The sequence below is a fragment of the Pocillopora damicornis genome, chromosome 5 (assembly GCF_964200805.1).
Source record: "Pocillopora damicornis chromosome 5, jaPocDami1.2, whole genome shotgun sequence".
Classification (NCBI taxonomy): Eukaryota; Metazoa; Cnidaria; class Anthozoa; order Scleractinia; family Pocilloporidae; genus Pocillopora; species Pocillopora damicornis.
Genome location: NC_142674.1, coordinates 5337132 through 5361151, shown reverse-complemented (window position 1 = coordinate 5361151; position 24020 = coordinate 5337132). Strand labels below are relative to the sequence as shown.

Below are 24020 nucleotides of genomic sequence, written 5' to 3'. Positions count from 1 at the left end.
ATTTTTTCGGCGTTACACGGCGCTGCCCAGATATTTATAATGTTTCATGTTATCTCTTCAAATGTCTAAGTCATATTTTTAATCGCTCAAATAACTCAGAAAGTAGTTTTTACACAAATTCACCATCTCTTTTGAGTAGAAATGCTTTTTGAAAAATTAAATTAAGCAATTGGGGCATGATAGGATGATGGGGTTCCTCACGCCAACCCTACTCTTGGACCAGAACTTTCTCCACCAACGCCATAAAATGTTGACAAATATCAAGTTTGTATGCTTCAAAGACTTGAGCAGATTCAGTGAAACTTGCATGAGGTCACACACACAAAACTAATAATCGCAGTGGGATGAACCCAGGGGATTTGATGGCCCCCTCCTCCCTCCCTTGAGGAGCTTATTGGTTCATTGCAAAAAAATGGATGGTAGTAATGGTACACCCATTTGAGGAGTCCTCGTCTACTTTTTATAGATCAAATAGTGATTTGAAGTATTTAGTTTTGTGGAGGAAGAAGGAATCCTCTGAACTCAGGAGAGCAGAGAACTCAGGGAAGTTGAATATATGAGGCATAGCTGATAAGAAGAGAAGAGTTCCTCATGAGCGGTTCACAAAGATATTATATCACAAGGGAGTTTTCTTTTACATCTATTTATTTTCATACAATAAGCTTAATTATATTTGCATTTTTATTTGTTCTTACCTATGATCTATTGGAGGACAGAAGCACATAAATGACATCTCCATTAACAATGTGTAAAACAATTGACTCCATGTTGTTACGGGTCTGTTCCTTAACCGTTTAATTCCCAAGATCTCCTAAGTAATTCTCCTTACTGTCTACCATACAGTTCATATGATGTTAGTTTGGAGAATTTGGTATTGGATCAACTAATAATCCCCTAATTGATATTTTCTTTATTCTCATTACATGTCTGCTTGGTATTATACTGATAGTGTGAGGAGAAATTCTGTCTCGGTCACTAGTGGGACTTAAAGGGTTACTAGATCACAAAAGATGTCAGAATGTGGTAAGAACATCTGTGACACACTCAGCTGAGCCTTGAGAGTCAGTTTTCAACTCTTATCATAATTTGATGTCATCTTTGTTAAATTGTTGAACAGACACATGGCAACATGGCATCTATTGATTAACCCTTTAACTCCCAGTATCTCATTAGTAATTCTCCTTACTATCTGCCAAATAATTATCATTATGTTAGTTTGGAGAATTTGGTATCAGATCAATAAGTAATCCTATAATTGATATTTTTCCTTATTCTTATCATTTGTCTGCATGATATTGTCTAGATAGAGTAAGTAGAAATTCTGTCTTGGTCACTCATGGGAGTTAAAGTGATAAATTGATGAAAAAGCATTGAGGCTGTTGAATCAGATTCTGAATACTTACTATTGATGTTAACACATTTATTTGATTATTGCAACTAAAATACCTGTCAGAAGTAGTTTACTATAGAGCAGTAAATTGAAATAAATCTTTGTTATAAAAATATATTACTTCCAGAACTTGATTTGAAAGTTAGAGGTAAAAATGACCTTTCACAGTAAACTGAAAGTTTAGTTTGAATGTCTTCACAAATGTTTGGTAAATGACAAAGAAAACCTAAAATATATACACAAAGCAGTTTTAATTAATATAATTTCCTCCTAATAAAAGGAAATTGAACTTCCTGAGCAAATTCAAAAGGTGGATACATAGATTGGCAGCATTAACTCTTCATCAGAGTGCAACCTTTTAAATTTGCTGCAGTTGCAAGCAATTGATAAAAAGCAATTCTCTTTCTTGTTTATGTTGCAAAACAATTTTTAGAAGCTTTATATACTTAGTAGATATATATATTTTTTTACAATGATAACAAATGCTTATGGTGTGTGCTTAACTGCAAATTATATTACTTATTTTCAAATAATTTATAACGGCTTTAAATTAGCAACCAAGGGTATGCTGTATTTGTAGAACAGAGCAGCTGATGACTCAAAAGTTCTGCAAATTTAAAACAATATTTTCCTATATTACCTTAACCCTTTAACTACAAAGATCTGATTGATAATTCTCCCCTAGAACTTCTAAACATTCTCTTGTAAATTAGTAACAAGAATTTGGTGTTAGATCAAGATAACAAATAACAACTTCTACATGATGAGTTTGAGTATTCTCATTACCAGTTTGCTGGCTAATGTATAGATATAATAGGAAGAAGTTACATAATTACGCATATTGATGTAACTTCTGAGAGGTAAAGGGTTAAAGGTGATACAACACAGTAAATTGAATAAAATCATGACTATTGCCATAGTTGTTGAAACTTCAGTCCTAAATACTGATATCAATCCTTCTTAGGTCCACTCTCAGACTACACAATCAAAATAGAGTGTTAGACATAGATTTGTCAGTCTATGTCTAAATCACTATCACTATCATCCTCTTTTTTAGCTGTCACACTTGCTGTCAACTGGCATTCCAATTCCTCAGTTAAAATGTCATTTCTGAAAAAGAAAAAGAAATTGCATTGAAGATGAACATGTATGGTAATGGTGAACTGTAATAAGCTTTTCTTTAAAGTGTTATTATCATGTTGAAGAAAAGCAGTTTCATAGGCATTGACATTATTCTAAACAATGATTTTGTATTATTTATATAATATATTCAAGATAGTACCAATATTTTTAAATATGTTAGTCAATCCTTGCATAGAAGCCTTAGATAACTGTTATATTTAAAATGCAATATGCAATATTATCAATTTTTGTAATAACGATATAGATTTTTAGCTAGTTTGTAGTTAGTTTGTAGCATAGAAGAGCCACCCCTCAGATGGATATGCTAATAAACCATTATTATTATTATTATTTTTATTATCATGCTACATGCTTTTTGATTAGTTGATGGGTGTGTTTAGAAGAGAGTATGTAAACCCAGTAGTGGTGTCTCTTTTTCTGTCCTTCCTGAGAAATATTTATCAATTAAATGCAATAAAGGACTTTTTGCTCTGTTTCCATTGACACCTCCCTCTTGTTTCCTCTATAACTTGCTAGATCTGATTATCAACTCTCCTCTCTAGCTGCTACACATTTCCATGTAAATGAGTCATAGGAATTTAGTGTTAGATTTGAGTGTTCTCATAAACTGTTTGCTGGATAACATATGAATATTAAAGAGAGAAGTTACATGTTGATCACTTGTGGGAGTTTAAGGGTAAACCACAGATCCATTGGTTCATTCTTTGACATGAAATTATTTCAGTCTGTTAGTACAGTTTGGATGGATGCAATGGCTTTTTGGGTGGTGAGATTGAGTCTAGATCCAGAATTAAAATATCAGATCTCTGCCATGTCTGCCAAACAAGTTTAATTTGTTTGAATAGCAATACTCTTGCTCTTCTCGAGCTGAAGAGCCTTGCATGAGCCAGAGCTGCGATGGGCCACTAGACTTTAAAGACTTCCATCTAAGTGCAATCTTCTCTAACTAACCAGTCAAGTTCCCCACCATGTTGGCACTTACTCAATCAAGAAGCTCTCTACATCAGAAGCAAAGAAGTCTTGTCCAAAGGTGTCTTCCAGCTTAACAAAGTTGCCAATAGTTTGTCCACCTTTGTAAACAAGTAAAGCAGGGAGGCCTTCTTTTGTCTGCGATGAAATGTGATAAATGCCAAAACAGGAAAACATATTTACAATTTCATATGCCTTGGCTGGTTACAGCTGGCAGAAACTGGCTAGCCAGATTGCTAACTTTAAAAATGAATGGTATCAAAACATTAATAAAATAATATTTTCAGAAGTTTTTAATAATTTTGTAAACAGTCTATCAACATGGTATTTCAAATTTAGATTTGAATTGACCTGTTCACACAAATTTGATTTAAGTGACATCTTTTTTAAAGAATTGTTTATGCCAGGCTGTTCTGATCTAATTGCAAGAGCCTATAGTTGTCATCTTTTACCTTTATTTTCCTTCTTCCTCCTTTATCTTAAGCACAATAGGTTAAAAAAGTATTTACACTGGTAAAGCAATCCTTTTACTTGTTGAATTTTGAAGAATTCCATGCCACTTCAGGCTATCATAAGACGTACTACAGGTTGTAAATTTTACCAGTTACTCCCTGAAAAGGAGAATGCTGCCATAGCAGACAACATCTACAAGGGGATGTGGAGATGGAGTGGGAGCACTCTATGCTGACAGGTAACCAGCATCATCTGCCAATCCTTGGATGGAAGCCATCCAATGAAATGCAATGAAAAAGAACTAACCCTGAGATGGAAAAGACCCCAACAAGAAGACCTATGGAATATCAAGATGACCATGGGGAGGGGTGAGTGGGGCTGAGAAAGCAGTCCATGATTGAGAAGATGAAGGGACACACTCACAATGATCGGTCATGAGGTCCAATTATTAACTTCCCACAATTCAAATTCACAAAGTTGGTACAGAAATTTAAACTTACAAAGTTTCTGCTAATACCAGTTTCCCTAGCAATGATCTTGCAAAATTTGACCTAATTTGAATCAAAGGAAAACAGCAACAATAACATGGATCATAATTGCTTTGAAATAGGCTTGCATTTCAGCATCAAACAAATCTACAAATTATTTCTTTAAGAAATAATAATTAGAATTGATTTTAAAATCATGAATATTATTACAATGCCACATTAAAAGGACTACGCAAAACAAGTTCCTCAAACAGCAATTATGATCAAACCAAATTTAAAAGTACAACCAGGACCTGTTATTATTTGTGTAGAGGGAGGGGGGTGGGAAAAAAAGGGGGGTCCATGGCTATTTCTGATTGGTTCAAGGGGGGATGTAAACTTTTTATCAAGAATTCTATGGAGGGGTCCGCCGTTTGAGGTACATTTTATGAGTGATCCATTGCCCAAGGTGGTGTTGTGCAAAGTAATCATCTTGTGGTTGTGTGTGAAACTAATTTTAATAATTACTAGGTATATGAGAGGTGATATGAAGTGATGAGGGGGGGGGGGGGGGTGGTCATTGCGTTAATATTTATAATATTTAATAAAGAAGGGGTCACATGCTATTTACATGGCCTGAAAGTGTGGGGTGTGGGGGGAGGGGGGGGGGAGTAACTTATATAAATTTTGATTCTAAATTTTCCAGCATATTTTTCCTTCTTCCCCTTTATATAAAAAATAACCAGTCTCTTGAGAGGAAATCATATAGAATAATAAACATTTCTCACCAGAGAGTACTGCTGGGCTAAACACTGCAGACAACCATTCATAGCTCTACAGCTTTGAAGATCCTTATAGCATAAAAAAGGAAAATTAAGAATTAAGCATGATACTTAAAATACTGCAGTATGATTTGGATATAGACATGTTATAAACTTTTACACCCTTTAACCCTTAAGAGTGACTAACAAATCTACTTTCTCCCAACAATATCGCCCCTGAATCAAATATTAAGGTAATGAGAATTAAGGAAATGATCACAAACTCAAGAAGCTCTTGATTGTTAGACAAAATCTCCTTGTCAGTACCATAGGAAATGTATAGAGAACAGTATGGAGAATATACATACTGATGTTAGGGTGTGAAGGGCTAAAATGATGTTACCTCACTGTAAAGATGAACCACAACAATCACATTTGGGGTTTCTTTATCTACAGCATCAAGAAACTGATCCTTGTTCTGTAATGAAATTACTTTTCCAAACTTGGGGCTGAAAAGGAAAAATTTCATGATGATATCAAAATGAATAGTAATAAGTTGAGAGGACTATTGGAAAAAAAAAAGCATTAAGCCACTCCTGATAAAACTGGTGGATCACATGACAATTTAGGATTACTATATTTTAATTAACCCTTTAACTCCCAAGATCTGGTTGTTAATTCTCCCATCAAGCTGTTAAACATTTCCTTGTAATTTAGTTACAAGAATTTGGTGTCATATCATTATGAAGATAACAACCTCTAACTGATAAGTTTGAGTAATCTCATTACCTGTTTGTTGCATAGTGTATGGATATTGTTAGGAGAAGTTACATGTAAATCACTTCTAAGAGTTAAAGGGTTAAACAAATAAATGAGAAAGGAAATTTTCAAGCTTCTTTTCCTGCAGTTTTCTCAGTCACAGTCAAAGGTCACCAATGAGGATCATTTCTTTACTTATTTTTCCTTTAATCATAAGAAAATGGAAGTGTTTCAACCTATTTAGTTGAAGTCTTCTTTCCTGTTCTTCCTTCAACTGAAGTAATCTTTGTAAGTGGTATTGTTGAATGAATTCATCAGTATCGAGCTCTAGCTCCTTAAGAAGTTCCTTTTCTCTTTCATCATCAAGCTGTAAATAACAAAAAATATAATTATATTCATTTTCTAAATTGCTTATTTATATTTAGAGACATTATTTTCAAATTTTTTCTTTAACATGAAATGAAGCATTACTATTTTAACTACATTTTCCAAGAAAAAAAAATTGGAAAATATTGAAATGCACACGAGTTATTTACTGTAACTAACATGCCCATTGATATATAATGTATGGTGGTTGGAGCTCCAAACTTAACCCCTTACACCCTAGCATCAGTATACATATTCTCCATACTGTTCTCTATAGAGTTCCAGAGGTGCTGACAAGGAGAATTTGTTGAACAATCAAGAGTCTCTTTAGTTGGTGATCATTTTTGTTATTCTTGTGACCTTTGTGTGTAATTCAGGGAGAATATTATAGGGAGATGTTAGATGCTAGTCACTCTCAGGGGGGAAAGGATCAAATTAAGGCAGCCCAATGAAATATTGGGCAGGAAGGGGGAGGTAACATGCAATGAACTAACCAACATCCTCCAATCAATACTTTTGGAAACCTCATAAGATGGAAAGTAGTAAAAACAGCATTTGTTTGGCTTTCGATATTGAAACTTATCTACAGATTTATGTGTAAGCTCACACTCGGGTCATTGACTTTTGTTCTTACACTGATAAGTGGATATTTACACAGAGGCCTTGCTTAATCCAGGAGTTAAGTGGGTAGAGGACCTTAACCCTTTAAATCCGAGATCTGATTGTTAATTCTCCCCTCTAGCTGCTCCACATTTCTTTGTAAATTAGTTATAAGAATTCAGTTTTAGATCAAGATAACAATTTCTACCTGATAAGTTTGAGTATTCTCATGACCTGTTTGTTGGATAATGTATGAATATTATAAGGAGAAGTTTCATGTTAATCATTTTTATGAATTTAAGGGTTAAATGAGATAAGATGAAATGTCCACTTCTCCCTTTGTTTAACGAGGGAATATGAGACAATTTGAGAGGAGAATATAGTAGTTCATCACAAGCCAATTTGGGACCTTTTTTCACTAACCCTATCTTATTATAAGGACAAGAAATGGCAGTTCTTTAATGACATGCATTATCAATAACCAGGAATTTATAAAATTTCCAAAGGCACTTTAGATATATCATATTGTTTATGTAATGATAACAACTTACACTGCTTTGGCAAGAGACAGAAAACTTCTGTGCCAATGCTCTAATTTCTTTCTCTTTTTCTTTCCGCTGTTCAGTCTCAAGTTGCTTATAGCGACGATAGTCTTGAATTACACCTTTTGGTCCTGTCTGAAGACTCAAGATCAATTATGAGTTAACAGAAAATAAATAAAAAAAGAAAACCAATCTGGCAAAGGGCTTAATAAAAGGGGTAAGTTTCTGATAGAACTATGGTGATGCATCTGTTGAGGAGTGTAACAAGATGATTTTGGTTTTATTAACCCTTTAACTCCCTAAGTCTCATTAGTAATTCTCCTTACAGTCTGCTTAATGATTCTCATTATGCTAGTTTGGAGAATTTGATATCAGATCAATTAGTAATCCAATAATTTATATTTTTCTTTATTCTCGTTACTTGCCTAAGTGATATTGTATAGATATAGTAAGGAGAAATTATGTCTTGGTCACTCACAGGAGTCAAAGGGTTAACTAGGTTGATAAGGTAAATTTGTCACCATAAAGAGTTTCAAAGCTGATGTTTCTGGCATTAGTCCTCTGTCATCACTCTGACAAAGTGCTGATGCTTGAAATGCAAGTCAGCATGTCAGCTTTGAAACTCTGTATGATGGCCAATTTACATTATCAACTCAGTTGACAAAATCAAAATTATCAAGCTATGGCCAAAATATGCCCCTTGACACTCTGAGGGATATCCTCTGCAAATTAATTCAACCCAAAGGAGAGTTACCAAGGGTACAGTTTTTTCCCGGTATAGACTGACTGATAAATAACTTATTTATGTTTCAGCTGGTTTACTTTTTTAGCACTTTGTCATGTATGACGTGGAAAAACTTTAGACCATGGTCCATATTGCAATAAACTGGACGGGTTGAAAGCTTATAAGCCAATCACATTGGAGGATTTAAGATTCTTGCCCGCTGTGATGCTCCAGAAAAGATTAACTCTATTTGCAATTGATTTCTTTGATCCGAGAACTGCATGTATAATCAAGTATAGGGTGACACGGAAACCTTACCGTTGCTGTCAAATTTTTTATCAATTTTTTTCAGACATCCAACAAAATTGCGATCAATACGCACATTCGATCATAAGAATAAGTTATCTTAAGCTTTCACAAGGTCGTTAGTTGATGAAAGGAACTTTCTATCTCTTCAAAAGAGAAAGTGTATTTGCGGCAACTATTTATCCGTCATCATAGATCTATCAAACCATACAGTTAGCGATATGAGGTGAGGAATGAGTAAATTTACATTTCACAGCGATAAACAGAAAATTAATCAGTGTTACGTTGATTAAACTTTCACCTTCGGAACTTCAAGTCGAAAATCCGAAGGAGCTGCTACATCGCTTAGATCGATGTTATCGTCTCTAGGGTCTTCATCGTCCATAATTTTATCATCCTCATCTTCTCCTTCACTTTCAGAGCTCGATACGTAATTTTGGGTTTTTAAACCGAGAATTTTATCGTCCAAAGTTGTCATCTTGGATGACAATAAAGTGGATTTCCACTAGCGCACAATGGTCAGCGGTAAACCCTTTTTCGGACTGAATGGTGGTGTAATAGTCACGATCCTTCGCATTTCATCTACATCAACCCTTCAGCTGACGCGGAACTCGATCGCCAATCAAGGAAATCATGTACCTTGAACTGATGAAATGACGCGCGTGATTAGTGCCAGTACAGGCATAAATGGGGTTAGTTTAGTCCATCACATATCTTAAACAAGCACGGTCACTTACCTTTCATGTTTTATTTTTTGAAACAGACATTGATAGGGAACATTTCAGAAAGTCAAAACAAAGTAAGTTATCAAAAGATTACCAAATAAGGTTCAAGTTCGTGAATTTTCAACTTTCCCACATTTGTTTACTATAACAGATTTCTAAACGCGTTTCAGTCTTTTGTCGCGTTTTTGTTTGACAACGGTCGATTGTCGTGTTTTCCTTTTACATGTAAAGCTTGCGCTGAAATTGATCCATTGCGCATGCACTTGGTTGACTTGGCTTGACGCTTAGCGTTGCCTGCAATTAACAATTGGTTCATACATCAGCGTGCGTTCATCGAGATATGAAGCACGCGGGAAGTTTAGAGAGCACAAAAGATGCGTAAGAGCTGCTCGAGGCGTAGCCGAGAGCAACTCTAGCCTCTTGAGTGCTCTCTAAACTTCCCAAGTGCTTCATATCTCGATTAACGCACAGCTGACGTGAGAACCAATTGTTTTATAACATTTTCAACCAGATGGAAAATTTTTTTCTCGAGGAATATGTTTGCTGACGTCATGAGCATGCACAATAGCAATATGAAGCACGCTCGCGCAATTGAATTTGATTAGACAAATTTACTAGCTATGTTATAATAAAGCTTGCGCACGACCATGAACCATACGTCGCTAAGCACCTCTAAAGTTCCCCCAGTCTACATCCCTGTGAGTAATTCCTTGGAAGAGAAAGCCAATGTAATAAAATGGTCTTATCTCAATCTGGTAAACTGTTGTTTTTAAAAATCATAAAAATTGGCATAATTTAATTTCTTAGAGTTGAAAACCATTCAAAATTGTTTCATTATTTTTTTAACTCCCGGAGCAATTCTTGATATGCGGTTAACTTGGAAGTTTCCAAATAAAGACCTCCCTCATAGGGCAATACAAACTGAGGCTGAAAAAAATGGGATACTTTTAATTTTCCGGTCACTTGAAGCGCACAACCGCTATTTTGCAAGATATTCCCTCAACTATTTAATTTTAAAATATGTCTACAACTATCAATCCCCTGCTGTGTTTTCATGTCTGACCTAATACACAAGGTATTCAAGGTCGCCAGCCTCCAATACTGATCACGAAGTTGTGTAAACTGCGATCAGTCCTTCCTTTTCGGCAAGGTCCGTTGTGCTAGTCCAAAAATAAAATTGAACTAAAAGGAAAAAACGATGTCAGCGCGATGGCCTTCGAATTCGCCGAAAGGGAGGGGTTTTATTCTAGAACTTATGCTGTTGTTGTGTTTATTTTCCTCCACCCAAAAACAAATTAAACTTCCTTGAATAACTGAACTCGCACATGGGGTAAAAAAGCGGTGAACAAAACACTTAAGAAAAGGCTGGGCAGATCTTATCGTGTTCACCACGTGCTTCAATTCTCTGTAAGGAATGAACTTCCTGTTTACTGAAACACGTACAACACTGACCTGCCCCAGGGGCGGATCCAAGAATCATATGTTTTATATGGAGAATGCAACCCACTCGAATGCAGAATCACAAAGTTTTTTAATACTAAATGCTAAATAGACACTCCGTCGTTTGGGAGAATATTTCTTTGAGCCAAGTTAAAAGAACAACCACAAATCTGTTGGGATCGGCCAAGGTTCGGACCCCGCCCCCTCCCCCTGGGTCAAGCACAGCGTCAAGGACCACTAATATTCAACATCCACGTGACATTGTTTAGGGGCGTAGCGGGGGTACTAGGGTACTCTTCAGTAAAGTGTAGGAGGGAAAAAAATAGAATGATTGACTTTCCTCCGTAAATCTTGAAAAACTTAATAAGAATCTCGCATCTCGTCATTTTGTTACTATTTTGGATAAATCTGTCCAGATTTTCTGGCGCAATGATTTGCATTTTCCTCTTTTGACTATCCTGTGGTCACTTAGTAATGAGTGTACTATTTAATTCGGGGTTTCGCCCGATTTTACTATCATCACAGAGGGAAACAAAGGCTTATGGAGCAAATGGACATCGAGCTCATGGCAGAGTTTGGACAAAATGTGCAACAAATTTTGTTACTCTAAGAGTTAGGAGAGCACGTTCGCTTCTAATGCAAACTTGGGTGGCGCATCATTTTGAATTATGTTTTATGACATTCCGACCCCCGCTGCCTTCAATTTTTTTTTTTTTGGTGATCATAAACAATAATTTGAATTTTGCGCTCAATCTTTCTAGATATTGCGTTTTACATCCTGGTGCTATCAAAGTCTTCCTTTCATCATGTTTACACACCATTAGTAAAAAAGATTGACAGAAGAAACCATTAAGTGTTGTGGTTTCCTTACAAGGTTGATTCGCGAACGATTCATCGGTGAATCACAAAAGACCCAGTCAACACTCTTTCACCAACGACTTCCGGTATTTGTATCCGGAATTTCCAATTATGGAAACCCACGCAAATTTATGGCGAGGTTCGAGATTGCATGATTTTCGCTCTTAAACCAAAAAGAAATGTGTAGAAACCGTCCCTAAGCTATCTAATGCTGATGGTTCCGTTTGGCGGTTATGGTCCATGTGATATTAGCGCTGAAGTGAATTCGTTTTAAAAATGATGTCGTTCACTTTACCGAACGTGACAAGGATTTTTTGCAATTTACTTCCTTCTCATTATTTTAGAACTCGACCGGCTTTCGTGATTTTAAGAAATTTCAATTCCGTGCATGTTTCGGTTTGCGTCGAAAACCACAAATAGTACCCATTGAACCGATATTATTATTATTATCATTTTAAAAGACCATTCGTTAATCCCACACGAGATTAATATATCACGGACTCCGTGCTTGGTAACAGATCACAGATCAAGGTTAACCTTTGTATGTCAGCGATGAAAATTACCTTTTTGGGTACAGTTTTTGATTTTGTTGCCATTAAACTTTGATTGGGCGCTGAAAGAAGCAAATCGAGCCTTTTAAGATAACATCTTTGAATCGTTGACAGTTAAGAAACAAACGCAAAGCTGCAATATTTTAAAACGACCCTTGATTACCAAACCTCGTGTATTGGATCGTTTCGATTCTGATACAGTTTTAATATTTTTAGTGTCTACTGATTATTGTCATCCAAGATTGAAAAACTTCACGGGAGAAAATATTGTCGGAACGAATCCTTGCATATTAAGATAAAATCGAACTAAATTTTTAATTGTCAAAGTTAGGTGGTTGACGTAGCTAGATTTTCAGAAGGGATCGGCAAGCGACGTCATATCCGTCTAGATTTTCAGGAGATCGTCCCAAGTAAATTATCATCCGGCGGTCGGAACGGACAAATTCTTGTCCGTCTCTAGAAAGCACGAACAGAAACCTTGGAATCTGAACTAAAACATGAACAAGTAATTAAGTTTCTCGTTTACCATTAAAATGTGTGTTATGTGTTCATTATACAAGTAGCTCAAGTACTAATGTCACATCCAGCCAATCACGTGCCGAGAATTGGCTAATTACAAAGGTCAGCGGTCCATGTGCACGTTTCCTGCGAACGACTAAGGTGTTGTTTTTCACGAGAAAAAGCACTTTAACTTCTCCTTTTCCTTATATTGACGAACAGGTTGCGGGATACGGTGGGAGATAGTTTTTCGCTCTGGACGGCGCAGATGCCGGTTTTAGCATCCACGCTCTGGGGTAGATCTTATCGAGTAATGACTAATCATCGGAGCTCATTTGCGGCATGAATGACAACGACGTGACAGCCTGTACCAAGAATCAATATCTAGATATTTGGCGAAATTCGACTCTGAAATCCTACACTAATTAAGCGACCGAATTCTTTGCAAGATTGGAATCACGAAGCTTTGTAGTTCCCTTTGTTTACGGACAACGTTAGTGGAAGTCTCTGCGATCGCAATCGCCAGAATACCTTCGAGAAATTATCGTCTGGCACTAAGTATTCTAGCGGGGAGCAATTCTTTAATTAACGTAACTAGTCAGGGTGGAAGCCACAGAGGTTTTTCTCGACCATTGATTTCGTTGTGTTCATCTTTGAGGTGTCAACGTGGTGTGAATTTCATCCTCTTTGGAAGTTCTTTGTACGACTGTTGTAAACTGTGTGCGAAATACAAACCAGAAATCGATCAAAGCTGGCGGCGATCGCAAATTATAACGATATAACTTTACTCGGGTAAATCGCCGAGTGCTCAGTTGACGCGGAATCAGAAACTATGGCATCTCCGATCAAGCGAATGATGAGTTTACGGGAGACGAAGTCTAACAAGGTGAATGGTGAATCGCCTTCCCAAAGTCCAAATCGAAAGCCAAAAATCTTGAAAATTCTACGCAGACAATCATTTAATCAAGGTAGAAAGCGTAGTAATGACGAATCCAGCACTCGTTCCGCTCCAGAAGTAGTGGACGATCAACAGAATGTACCGAAACCGGTTGTGAAATCGCCTAATCAAATACGTGATTTGGAAGCCTTTCAACAGTACCACAAAGAACTACGCAGTGCAGTTCAGTATTTTATTCTTATTTTGAACAATTTCAAGAGCAACATGGACATTGTGATGGCAAAAATCCCGGACAACACTTCGATCGTGTTGGAGTCAATCATCAATATCGACAATATGCTTGATACCTGTCTGCGACTTCATAGTAGTAACAGCGATCTGTTACCTTACAGAAAATCAATTCACAAACGAATGGCAGAGCTAGTTCGATGGAGCGATCAGCTTTTGGTGCGAGGAAACGTTAAAGGCAATCTCGAAGAAGGAATCGAATGCGTTAAAGATCTTGAAGCGAGCGTGCAGGAATTAGTGGATTTGGCAATTCCGCGGCTTAGAAAACGGGAACTAAATGATGAAATTCGAAACTCAATTTTCATGTTCGAAGGAAGCAGTGAAAGTATTCAAGTTGGTGAATCGGACTACGGACATTCGTCTAATCGAAGAGATTCGGGAATCAGCGAAGGGAGTCTTGTTGATAGTGCTTGTCAGGATTCCAGTTCTTCAAGGGCTTCTCCGGCTACTTCTCGTGATTCTGGTCGCGGTTCTTATAACTACATCCTTGATCAACCTGATACAGCTCATCATAATGGATACTTAAGCCCTCCTGAACCTCCAGTCCGAGGAAGGCAGTCATTCAGGAGCACATCAAATTACAACCATCAACGCAATCCTGCCACCTTAAAAAACTCTGACTGGTCACTCAGCCAGGCAAGCGATTCATCCAGCTATCGCTCGCTACCGCACTCACCAGTTAGTTCTCAGGATGAATTCAATGGCCATGCATTTCTATCAGCATCAAGCTCTGTTGAAGAAGAAGGATCATTCTTTTCTGCAGATGATCATGAAGAACCAGAGGGCCCTATAATCCAAGCCTCTTTTCTGGGATACATAGAGAATCATGAATTATCAACACCCAAAAAGAAATCCTTTCAAGTGTACATTGAACTTGTTGGAAATTACACTCAGCCTGCTGATGGGATCTTAAAACGGCCATCATCTGCTTATGATGGTTACCAGGAAAGTTTTCGGCGTAGCATCAGTACAAATGCAAATTCTCCCACCTCACCTGTGCTCAATAAAGAAATGTTTGCATTTCGAAACGTTGCAGATTCAGAACGTTCTCATTCTCTTCCCACCTTGCAAGCAAGTACAGGAAAACTCTCGCCTTCCCACCAAATCAAAACAAATGGAACCCTCGACTGGAACAAAAATGTCAGAACAGATTCTCAAAGGAAAAAGCTACTTCCACTTGAGGAAGAGCGGTGCCGGAAACAAAGTAACACCAGCAGTAGCTCAAGCAGTTTGAGTGGAACAGAAGATGAGGACGTCAATACCCCTGCACTCGATTGTTTGGATGTTTCAAGGTTTCTTGTCTATCGCAATGATGACGATGGGCCGACGCTCATTGGTGGAGCTATTGATGCACTCATTGTCCACGCCAGTGGTTCAACAAAGAAAGACCTGGTTTATTATGAAGCTTTCCTCACAACTTATAGAACTTTCATTTCTCCAAAGGATCTTATCACCAAACTCCTCTACAGGGAGAGAAGGTTTCGAGAGAAAGGTTCTAAGAGAGCCAGCCAAAATGCTTTCTTCTTACTTCTCAGAGTTGTTGATGAATTGACTGGAAAAGTTGAGAGAAGCATCTTGGAGCAGCTAATGAAAGAAGTGTATCGCCTTCTTGTAAATGGAGACATTGTTCTTGGAAAGATTTTGCGTGACAAAATGTTGCCAAAGTGTGACAATTACTACAAGTCGCGTTCTCCTTCAAGCAACACTCCTCCTACCCTCTCCATGGATCCAGCACAGAGGTACACAGTGTTGGATTTTAATGCTGAGGATCTTGCAAAACAACTCACCTTAATTGATGCTAGGAACTTCCACAACATTGAAATTCCAGAAATCCTTGCATGGGGTAAGGAACAAAAGGAGGAACTCTCACCAAACTTGTGCATTTTTACAGATCACTTCAACAAAGTTTCCTATTGGTGTCGTACGCATGTTCTTTCATTTGAGAAACAGAAGGACAGGGAGCAGGCCTACCTTAAATTCCTGAAAATCATGAAGCATTTACGGAGGTTCAATGACTTTAACTCATTCTTTGGAATCCTTTCTGCACTGGACTGTTCTGCAGTGAGGAGACTCAACTGGCCTAAGAATTTGCCAGAGAATCTAGCAGAGTATGCAACATTGATTGACAGCTCGTCGTCTTTCAGGTCATATCGGGATGCACTGGCACAAGCGCAGCCACCTTGCATTCCCTATCTTGGACTCATCCTCCAAGATGTCACGTTTGTTTACCATGGTAATGCAGATGAACTGCCTGATGGCAAAGTGAATTTTGTGAAGAGGTGGCAGCTTTTTAATATTGTTGACAATGTGCGACGGTTTAAACTTACAAGTTATGATTTCGAGTGGAATGATCAGATTTCACAACTATTTGCAGGAATGGACAATTTCTTGTCAGAAGAGGATCTGTATGAGAGGTCTCTTAAACTGAAGCCTCGAGAATGAACGTAACTACGTCTCCTAGTTCAATTTCATGACATTAGTGGATATGTACCTCAAGGTGAAAATATTATTGCATTATGCAGTCCACATATTATTCAATCACATTTTGAAATTTTTTAGAAAAATGCCTAAATCCTTTTTTTTTTGTTTTTATTGTTTTTCTTTTGTGCATAATTGCATGTTGATATTTTCCAGTGTATAGTCAGATACTTATGATATTTTGGCCTCCAAATTTGACTTCATTGGTACGGCCCCTTGCAGGCTTCATAAATAATTTATTGGCAGCTGATTGTATATTGAGTGAATTGTTTCATGTTGGTGACTGTTAGCTTCTAGAGACACTGGCAATGCAAATGCCTAGGCAATATGGTGCAACCACACTGTATAGATCTGAGAATAATTCTGTATCGATCTGAGAAAAATTCTTTGTCTGCCTCAGTGGCACCATTATTGGTTGCTTGACAATAAGAGAGAGAAAAAGCAAGTTAAGAAAGATGGGAAAAGACTTAAATACTTAAATACTTTCCTTAAATTTTACTGTCTCACTTCATGGCTCTTGCACCAAACTGTCATGAAGGCAATGAAAACTGCTAACTACACAGCTTATATTGTGCCATGTTACCAAATTTTCATTTTAACTTGTTTTGAGTTTTAAAGAATGTGCATGTGATGAGGTACTGTATGTATGTTTTTTCCAGGATGCCAACATTAACCGATTTTTGGGCACCAGGTTGAAAACCATTTTATATCGAGTCTGGACAATTGGTCTATGGAAAAGCAATTGAGAGAAAATTGTGGAAAATAATTGATAGATCAAAGGTTGTCTTGTAAAGTGCATGAAAATAGGGTCACTGAATATAATCTTGCAGTTTTTCAGTTTTTAGGTTATATTTGCATGCCAACATACTAAAAAAATCTTAGACTGTCTTTAGTAACTCAGTGTACCTATCATATAGGATTTTTATAAGTCATAGTTTGCAAGAGGTACAGTTGCATGCAACATGTAAGGCAGGTTTTTTTTATGATATAGCTAATGCACACTGCAATATTGCTTCTGCAACAATCTGTACCACAATTACCGCACAGCAATTTGCGCAAGATGCCCATTAACAGTCATCAGTTTCGGATTGTTTATATTTCAGGTTTTAAATTACAGTGATAGTTGAGGGTAATTTAACAAAGTCTGGAATTGAGAGGAAGTATACAGTTGTTCTCAATATTTTTGGTCAATGTAGACATGCATAAATTATATTTCTAGAGGGTGTTTTTATGTTTATAAAAAATTTCACTATATAGATAAACTATTCCAGTATTATTAATAATGTTTTTATAAGCTTCTGAAACTGCAATATTATTTATGGCTTTTTGGGTCACGGCTTGATGGAATATTGGTGCTTTCAATTAGCTTTTATATTTCGGGAAAGTTGAATGCAATCTATTTTGTGCAATGAAATAATTTTTATGAGAAATATGTGAGTGAGTGGTTAGGTTTTACAGTCATTTTAATTATTAACAGATAACATATTTTTGTATTTTTGAAAACAAAATTATTTTGAAAAGACAAGGAGTTTTGAGTGATCACTTGAAATCTGAGGTAGATTTGTTTATTGCATAGGATGTGGAGTGATTGGAAGAAAATTTTTTTAGTGTGTGTTTTTCAAATTTTTTTTAACATGTACATGTAAATGCTTAAAATAATTGATGTGCTTGAAGCAATTGAATTGTCTGCTTTGAGTCAAGCTGGCACTCAGCAGGTTAAAAGATAATCTCTCTTTTCATCAATTTTATCAGATAATGTTTGTTTCAGGATAAATTACCTTTTTGCTATATCCTGTCTGACTATGCCCACTTGACAAATTTTATTTGCATGCCTTGATAAGAAGAAAATAAGCTTTACTTTACGTAACTGGCTTAAAACATTAGTGCGGAGAACAGACAAATTGTTGCAAGTTACAGTGTAGTGAAGCCAAAGTTAAATTTCGAAAGTGAAAGTGCCTGTCTGTGTGATGTTATTCCAACTTGTTTTTATGAAAGAAAAGTTACAATAATGTCATTCTCTTGGAGAGTTAACACTGTGTCACTGCAGGAGACAATTTTAGTCACAGATTAGATAAATAGCTTGCTGTGCGTCTTATTTCTCAATGCAATCAAATTTTAGATCTCTCAAAGGAAGTTTTAAGAAGCATCTAAGTACTCTAATTTTTATCTGAAAATAATTTACATTGTTAAAACTTTTTTATAATTGATGAGAACCACAAAAGTTTCTTTTGTAATATTAAAATTGTGAAGAATTGAAATTTTGGTGTTTGTCTTTTGGGGTTAAGGGATTGAGGAAGGTTGTTGCCCTATGATTTGCGTTAATCTATAAAAAGACTACCAGGAGAATGGTGGTTTGAATGAGAACAGATACCATGTTTTAATGACTTATTCGGTGATTTTTATCGATAAATACCGAGATTTATTTTTATGGCACACGCGAAATGTTAAACATCCAATTCTCTCTTGTAATTAAATTCGCGGTGCAACGCTCCGCGTAATCTAAATACTTGTAGAAATGTTTCAAAAGCTCCGAAAGACTTAATTTAATCAAGTATTTGCTATGAAAGTGAAAACCGCTTTTGAAGGAGTGGTTAAAGATTTTTCACTGTTCAGTTGGATCACCAGGATTAAAACTCAGATCTTATCATAATCCGGCTTTCGGCCTTTTAAAATAAATTATAATCTTTATTATTGATGTGTATTGTTACGAATTCTTTTCAGCGATAATCTCATTTCTTGAACAGAAATCTCTTAATAGTATACAAACTGGATTAATTGAAGTTTCCACGCGAATTGGCGACAGAGTGATGTAGCAAAACAAACGAAAGTTCTAGGTTTTGTTCTTAAACCCAATTAAAGCATTGGGCTAATTCAGTAGGTTTTAGCGAAGTAACAAAATTTATGCAGTAATGTGTGATTGTTTACGCGAAAGCGTAATTATTTCAGGAAACAAAATAGCAAATTAGCAAGTTTCAAAAATGAATAAATTTGAATTGGAAACATGGAAACAAAACAAAACAAAAAAAAATACGGTTACGCAAGTATGAATCAGAAAAGTTGCTTCAGATGTCTCCATACAACAATTTCAACGTTGCAAAAAATTTGCTTCCTTAAATAATTTGTTCGTGTCGTTGATGGACAGTTACTCAACTGCAATTTTTGGTACCTCGTGCAAAGTTATTTTGTTTCGCGAATGATGACTAAAGTTATTATTGAACAAGAGCAGTTCTAAAAATAACGCTAAAGAATTTGAGCATTTTTTACGCAAGGTCAGTTCAAAACATTCACGATTCTGTTCCTGCGAACGACCACTTTGCGCAAGTTTTTCTCCTTGAAATTTCGACAAGACTTCTTGTTGTTCCAGAGATAATATTCAGTAAAAGTTTTCTTTACCACAGAAAAACTCCTTGGGCTATTTGTAGAAAAATTTCGTGCTCGGCTCTCAGCTTCAGAAACAAAAAATTTCAAACATGTTTGTGATTGAAAAGATGCTTCAGAAAGGCTCGTATGGAATGTTAATTACTTTACTTCAGGGAAAACCCATACGTTTAGCGGAGGAGGTATTGGGGATGAGTGGGAAGAAACTCAAATGACTTGTGAAACGAATCAAGGGCCGGATCGAGTCAAACTTACGTGACGGCAAGATAGAAATATGAAATCAAAATCTATGTATGTTCTCCATAAGTTTGGGAAAGAGCCAAAAAATTAATCATCTACCGGTGTGTGACTTGAAAAATTTACTCCTCATGCAAGCTCACTCTCTCCCCCCCCCCCCCTCCCCTAGTGCAAATAATTCACTTGAAAATTAAAAAAATACTATCAGATTGGACGGAAAGACGGGGGCGGGGTTGGGATTTTGGGCCTGGTCTTTCCCTGTTCTTTGAATAAGTTGTATCTTTCGAGAATTTTCCATCCAATTACATTGGATAATTTGTCTTCGCGACCGGCTGCAATGGGGACAAACATGCCACTTTCAGGAAAAGAAAAAAAAAAACATCCAGACAATTCACATCTCATTTGAAAGTGAAAGAACGGCAACGTGTTTTTGTCGTTTTCCTTCTCAAAACGAAACATCGCGTGAGTAACCTTATGCCTTTGAGAACATTGTACATAATAGTTTCATAGTGTCACGCTTCACGTGATTGCGTGAAAGTAACTCCACTTAACTCGACTTAACGCACGTGCGATATTATCAAATTTTGCCAACATTTTGTCATTGCGTGCAATAAGCAGCGCAAAAATTATCTATCACTTTCAAAGAGGAAATGTTTATGACGAGAGACCGCCACACTTTTGCTTTCCAAGTTTTTCCTCTTTTTAGACAGGAAGTTGTCAAGGAAAGTTCTGTAGGAGGGTCATGAGATTAAACTTGAACGCACGTTGTTCCAGCAGGTTCCAATACAGTGAATGTATGCAAAAGCTCATTACCAATGGATTCCTAGTGTAAGTTTTGCCTTCGTTACAAGTTCACCAATTTACTCCAAATATGTCACTGAAAAGGAAATTCTAAAATTTGGCGAAAGTTTTCCTAAATTACTTGAATGATTGAGCCGACGAAACGAAAATGTTTTTCTTTCCAGTCAATTTGCAACTGTCATAATTATGATCACGCAACTTCAAGAAGGAAAGCTTGGTTCTCTAATTGTCCTAACTCACTCGTTCTCTCTCACGTGAACACATCAAACTTCACGTGCCCTCCACAACCTTGCGAAAAATAAATAAATGGATACATATATAAAACGATCGAATATACTCGACATCGTATTTAGGGCTAAAAGTCAGCGCATAATGTTAAACTCCATTTTACATTTTTCACCGACGAAAACCGACTCTTCACTAGCTGTATTTTATTTCAAGTGCACGAAGTCAGCATAAGGCAAGCCCACCGGGCCTAGAGCACGTAAATATTATCAGACGAAGGGCTTAACGCACGTAAAATTCCATGACAGTGGAGAACCCTTTCCCTCGCACCCAAATCCACCTGACTGATCAGGCGACCAGGTTGGTTTCGAAAGACCCCTCTTGGTGTCGCTCAATGAGCCTTGCCCCTTTAATCAGGCCCAAATCATGCAAAGATCGCACAATAGTTCCAATAACACTGGATCATGTGGCTTACTCTGCCCAAGGAACAATTACGCTCGCCAATAAGGCATAGCAATGCAAAGCACTCTCTCACTTCTCGCGTCAAACAAGTTTTGGACCAAACCTGCGCAAAAGGCCACAAATGAACTAGGACGGTAATCAAACAGGTTATCACATGGTTTTCCTCCAGCAATTTTGAGTAAACAACCTCTCTCATTTTTTCTCTTATTTTTTTTTATTATTTATTTATTTATTTATTTTTTTAAAAACTAAAAATTGCAATCGCCCCGCGCAATTTCGTTAGCCTTAAGGAAAATTACTCGGGCTAAGTTATTTCAAATTTCACTCGAAATCATGCGAATACTTACACAAAAACACATTGAGAAGCTCTGATTATCAGTTTTCTGTTTCACCCATGTCAGCCGGCCTAGAAGTCACTGAACTCACAAGAACCATAAGTAGGCTCCTAAGGGGGCAACCATCACGGGGACTTCGTCTGTCAATGTCTTGATGACTTTAAAATCCCCCTGGAAAACATGGGGGTTTACCCCACGGGAATCAGATACTATGGTTCCTTGCGCAACAAAATGATTTAAAGTGGTAATCGTCTATACACGAGACATAAAAATATAGTTCACGCCCGTCACATGAGCAAAGAAGAACCACAAATCTTGCAACAGATCCGATTAACCGGACAAAGTTTACAGGCCACCAGGGTCAACCTCATTAAAGTGTCTCGGCAAATGATTCCTTTACGAACGCTTTGAATAATACAAATAAATAAAATCGTTTCCTTGAATCCCAATTCGTGTTTCCACAAGGTAACAACTGACTCTCCAGTGGTAATAGAAAAACAGCGCAATGCAGGAAATCGCGAACAAACTTGTTACTATTGTCAGAACAATAACAGTGTGATCCTCGTCCAGCAAGGCAGTGGGAAGTTCTCCGAAATCCACCTCTCTTTCTGAGTTCTTCGAGAGCAGTCTCATTATAAACTAACAAAAATTGAAATGTTCTTCCTTGGAGATTTGTTCATGAGGTTTTGACGAAGTTAGATTAGAATCTTGGTCGAAACTTGACCTGCAAAACAAATGTTACTTTTATAACGTTGCGCATTACCGAAAAGCGACACCTTCCTGTCTTATATAACGATCAGACACTGTAAAATCTCTGTCTGCCTAATCGAGATGACTTTGCTCATTGATCAGTGTACTTACCTTAAATACAAGACTTCTAATCGGAAATCTTCTCGACGTTATTCCTTTAAGTTGTCAGTTTCACAATATGACAGGAATTCAAACAAGATAAACCGGTCCGGGCTAATTACTGAACGGTTAGTTGTGTGCTTGCGCATGAAGTCGACCTTCTTGTAGCTTATTCTGGTAATACGAAACACGAGAACAAGAGATCAGTTTCAGAACCAAGGTTAAAAACCAAAGCCGCAGGCTGAGAGTGTTCAATAGATTTTTAAATCGTTCTCAAATAACCAGAACATCCTGGGTCACACGTCCTTGCTTTACCCAACAGCTACAGAGGCCGCCGGAAAGTCGTATTTGACTTACCTACACGTTCGTTTTGACGGTGGAAGTAAGGGATTCGGTTTCTTTATTTAGGCTTTGTGTTCCATAACATGAGATTAAATGGTTTGTGAACCCAACCAAAGCGACGCAGCTTGAGAAAAGACGCTCCTTCTCGCGCGCGTGCGAGAGGTCAAGAAACGTGCGCGACGAAAAGTTATCCCCTGAGTTCGGTGCTCTCGCGCACGCGTGTCACTCGAGTTCTTTCCCAGGGTTGTTTGAACGGTTGACATATGTTCTAATGTGTAACCCGTCATACAGAAGATAGGGCACTTTGTTTTATCAACGTTCCTCGCTGCGAAGTGATATATTCATCGAATAGTGTTACCCTACGTTATCCACATCCACGGAAACATGTATGAGTAACACGCACCATAGAATACACGCGCTGATTCTAGGGCACGTGACCTTTCACTCGCGAGTGTCACGCGTAATCGGAACCGGGCTCCTGGGTGCATAAAATAATAAACGAGGAAAAAAAACACAAGCTTCTCTTTGTTTCAGAATAACATGCTGGTTCATGCGGTGAGATTACAATTTATCTTCCCCCTCACTAGGAGAGCTTTCAAAAACTAATTAAAAAATGGGTAATTTAGTGTTAACAACTGGGTTGAAAACGTAAATTAGCCATCGTAAAGGGTAAAAAAGCTGACGTTTCGAGCGTTAGCCCTTCGTCAATCGCTCTGACGAAGGGCTAACGCTCGAAACGTCAGCTTTTTTACCCTTTATGGTGGCTAATTTACGTTTTCAACCCAGTTGTTAACACTAAATTACCTGCTATACTCTCCCACCGACGCAGCACCACAGTTTCTCTAGAAACTTACCCCTTTGGTGATGATGATTGATGATGATGAAATGATTTTTTACCATGAAATTGTTATGCGACCCAAAAAGCTAATTTTGTCATGTATTACATGTCACGAAATCTCTTCTTCAAGTAATACATGACTGCTTACAGCCGCGGTACCGGAAGTAGTGGTTCCAATCCCAGGTCAACTAACTAAGCACGCGGTATAAATCAGAAGTTTCTATGCAACTTTGAAAACGCGGATGAGAGGAAGGTGCCATTGGAACGGTCTCCACAAAGATCAGTAAAAGAATCAGTATGACCAGAACATTCATGTTTTCTTCGCGTTAGTAATAAA

General features: G+C 37.3%; 2 protein-coding genes and 1 long non-coding RNA gene across 4 annotated transcripts; 1 reads left to right on the top strand and 2 right to left on the bottom strand.

Annotated features, from left to right (window-relative positions):
* Positions 1-627: 627 nt before the first annotated feature.
* On the bottom strand, positions 628-9125 carry LOC113683177 (phosducin-like protein). Its single transcript, XM_027200393.2, has 8 exons — positions 8782-9125; positions 7460-7585; positions 6179-6309; positions 5587-5692; positions 5211-5273; positions 4456-4506; positions 3516-3640; positions 628-2500 (listed from the first exon to the last, which is right to left on the bottom strand). The coding sequence occupies exons 1-8, from the start codon at positions 8956-8958 to the stop codon at positions 2404-2406; spliced, it is 876 nt and encodes a 291-aa protein (XP_027056194.2). The 5' UTR covers positions 8959-9125; the 3' UTR covers positions 628-2403.
* A 3566-nt stretch (positions 9126-12691) lies between these two features.
* Positions 12692-18474, top strand: LOC113683168 (uncharacterized). Its single transcript, XM_027200383.2, has one exon. The coding sequence runs from the start codon at positions 13385-13387 to the stop codon at positions 16178-16180; it is 2796 nt and encodes a 931-aa protein (XP_027056184.2). The 5' UTR covers positions 12692-13384; the 3' UTR covers positions 16181-18474.
* Positions 18475-21514: 3040 nt separating this feature from the next.
* On the bottom strand, positions 21515-23814 carry LOC113683198 (uncharacterized). 2 transcript variants are annotated; one of them, XR_016186834.1, is made up of 3 exons: positions 23700-23814; positions 22516-22677; positions 21515-22378 (listed from the first exon to the last, which is right to left on the bottom strand). It is a non-coding gene; the product is annotated as an uncharacterized LOC113683198 (long non-coding RNA). The 2 variants fall into 2 exon arrangements; XR_003447366.2 differs by lacking the exon at positions 23700-23814 and adding an exon at positions 22861-23026.
* Between the last annotated feature and the right edge of the window lie 206 nt (positions 23815-24020).

Excerpts from the sequence above, each read along its gene's own strand:
- LOC113683177 (XM_027200393.2), bottom strand. The coding sequence starts at position 8,958 with ATGACAACTTTGGACGATAAAATTCTCGGTTTAAAAACCCAAAATTAC. Across the intron at positions 7,586-8,781 it reads TTCGACTTGAAGTTCCGAAG|ACAGGACCAAAAGGTGTAAT; the intron begins GTGAAAGTTTAA and ends TTGAGTCTTCAG. Across the intron at positions 5,274-5,586 it reads TGGTTCATCTTTACAGTGAG|GATCTTCAAAGCTGTAGAGC; the intron begins GTAACATCATTT and ends TTATGCTATAAG.
- LOC113683168 (XM_027200383.2), top strand. The coding sequence starts at position 13,385 with ATGGCATCTCCGATCAAGCGAATGATGAGTTTACGGGAGACGAAGTCT.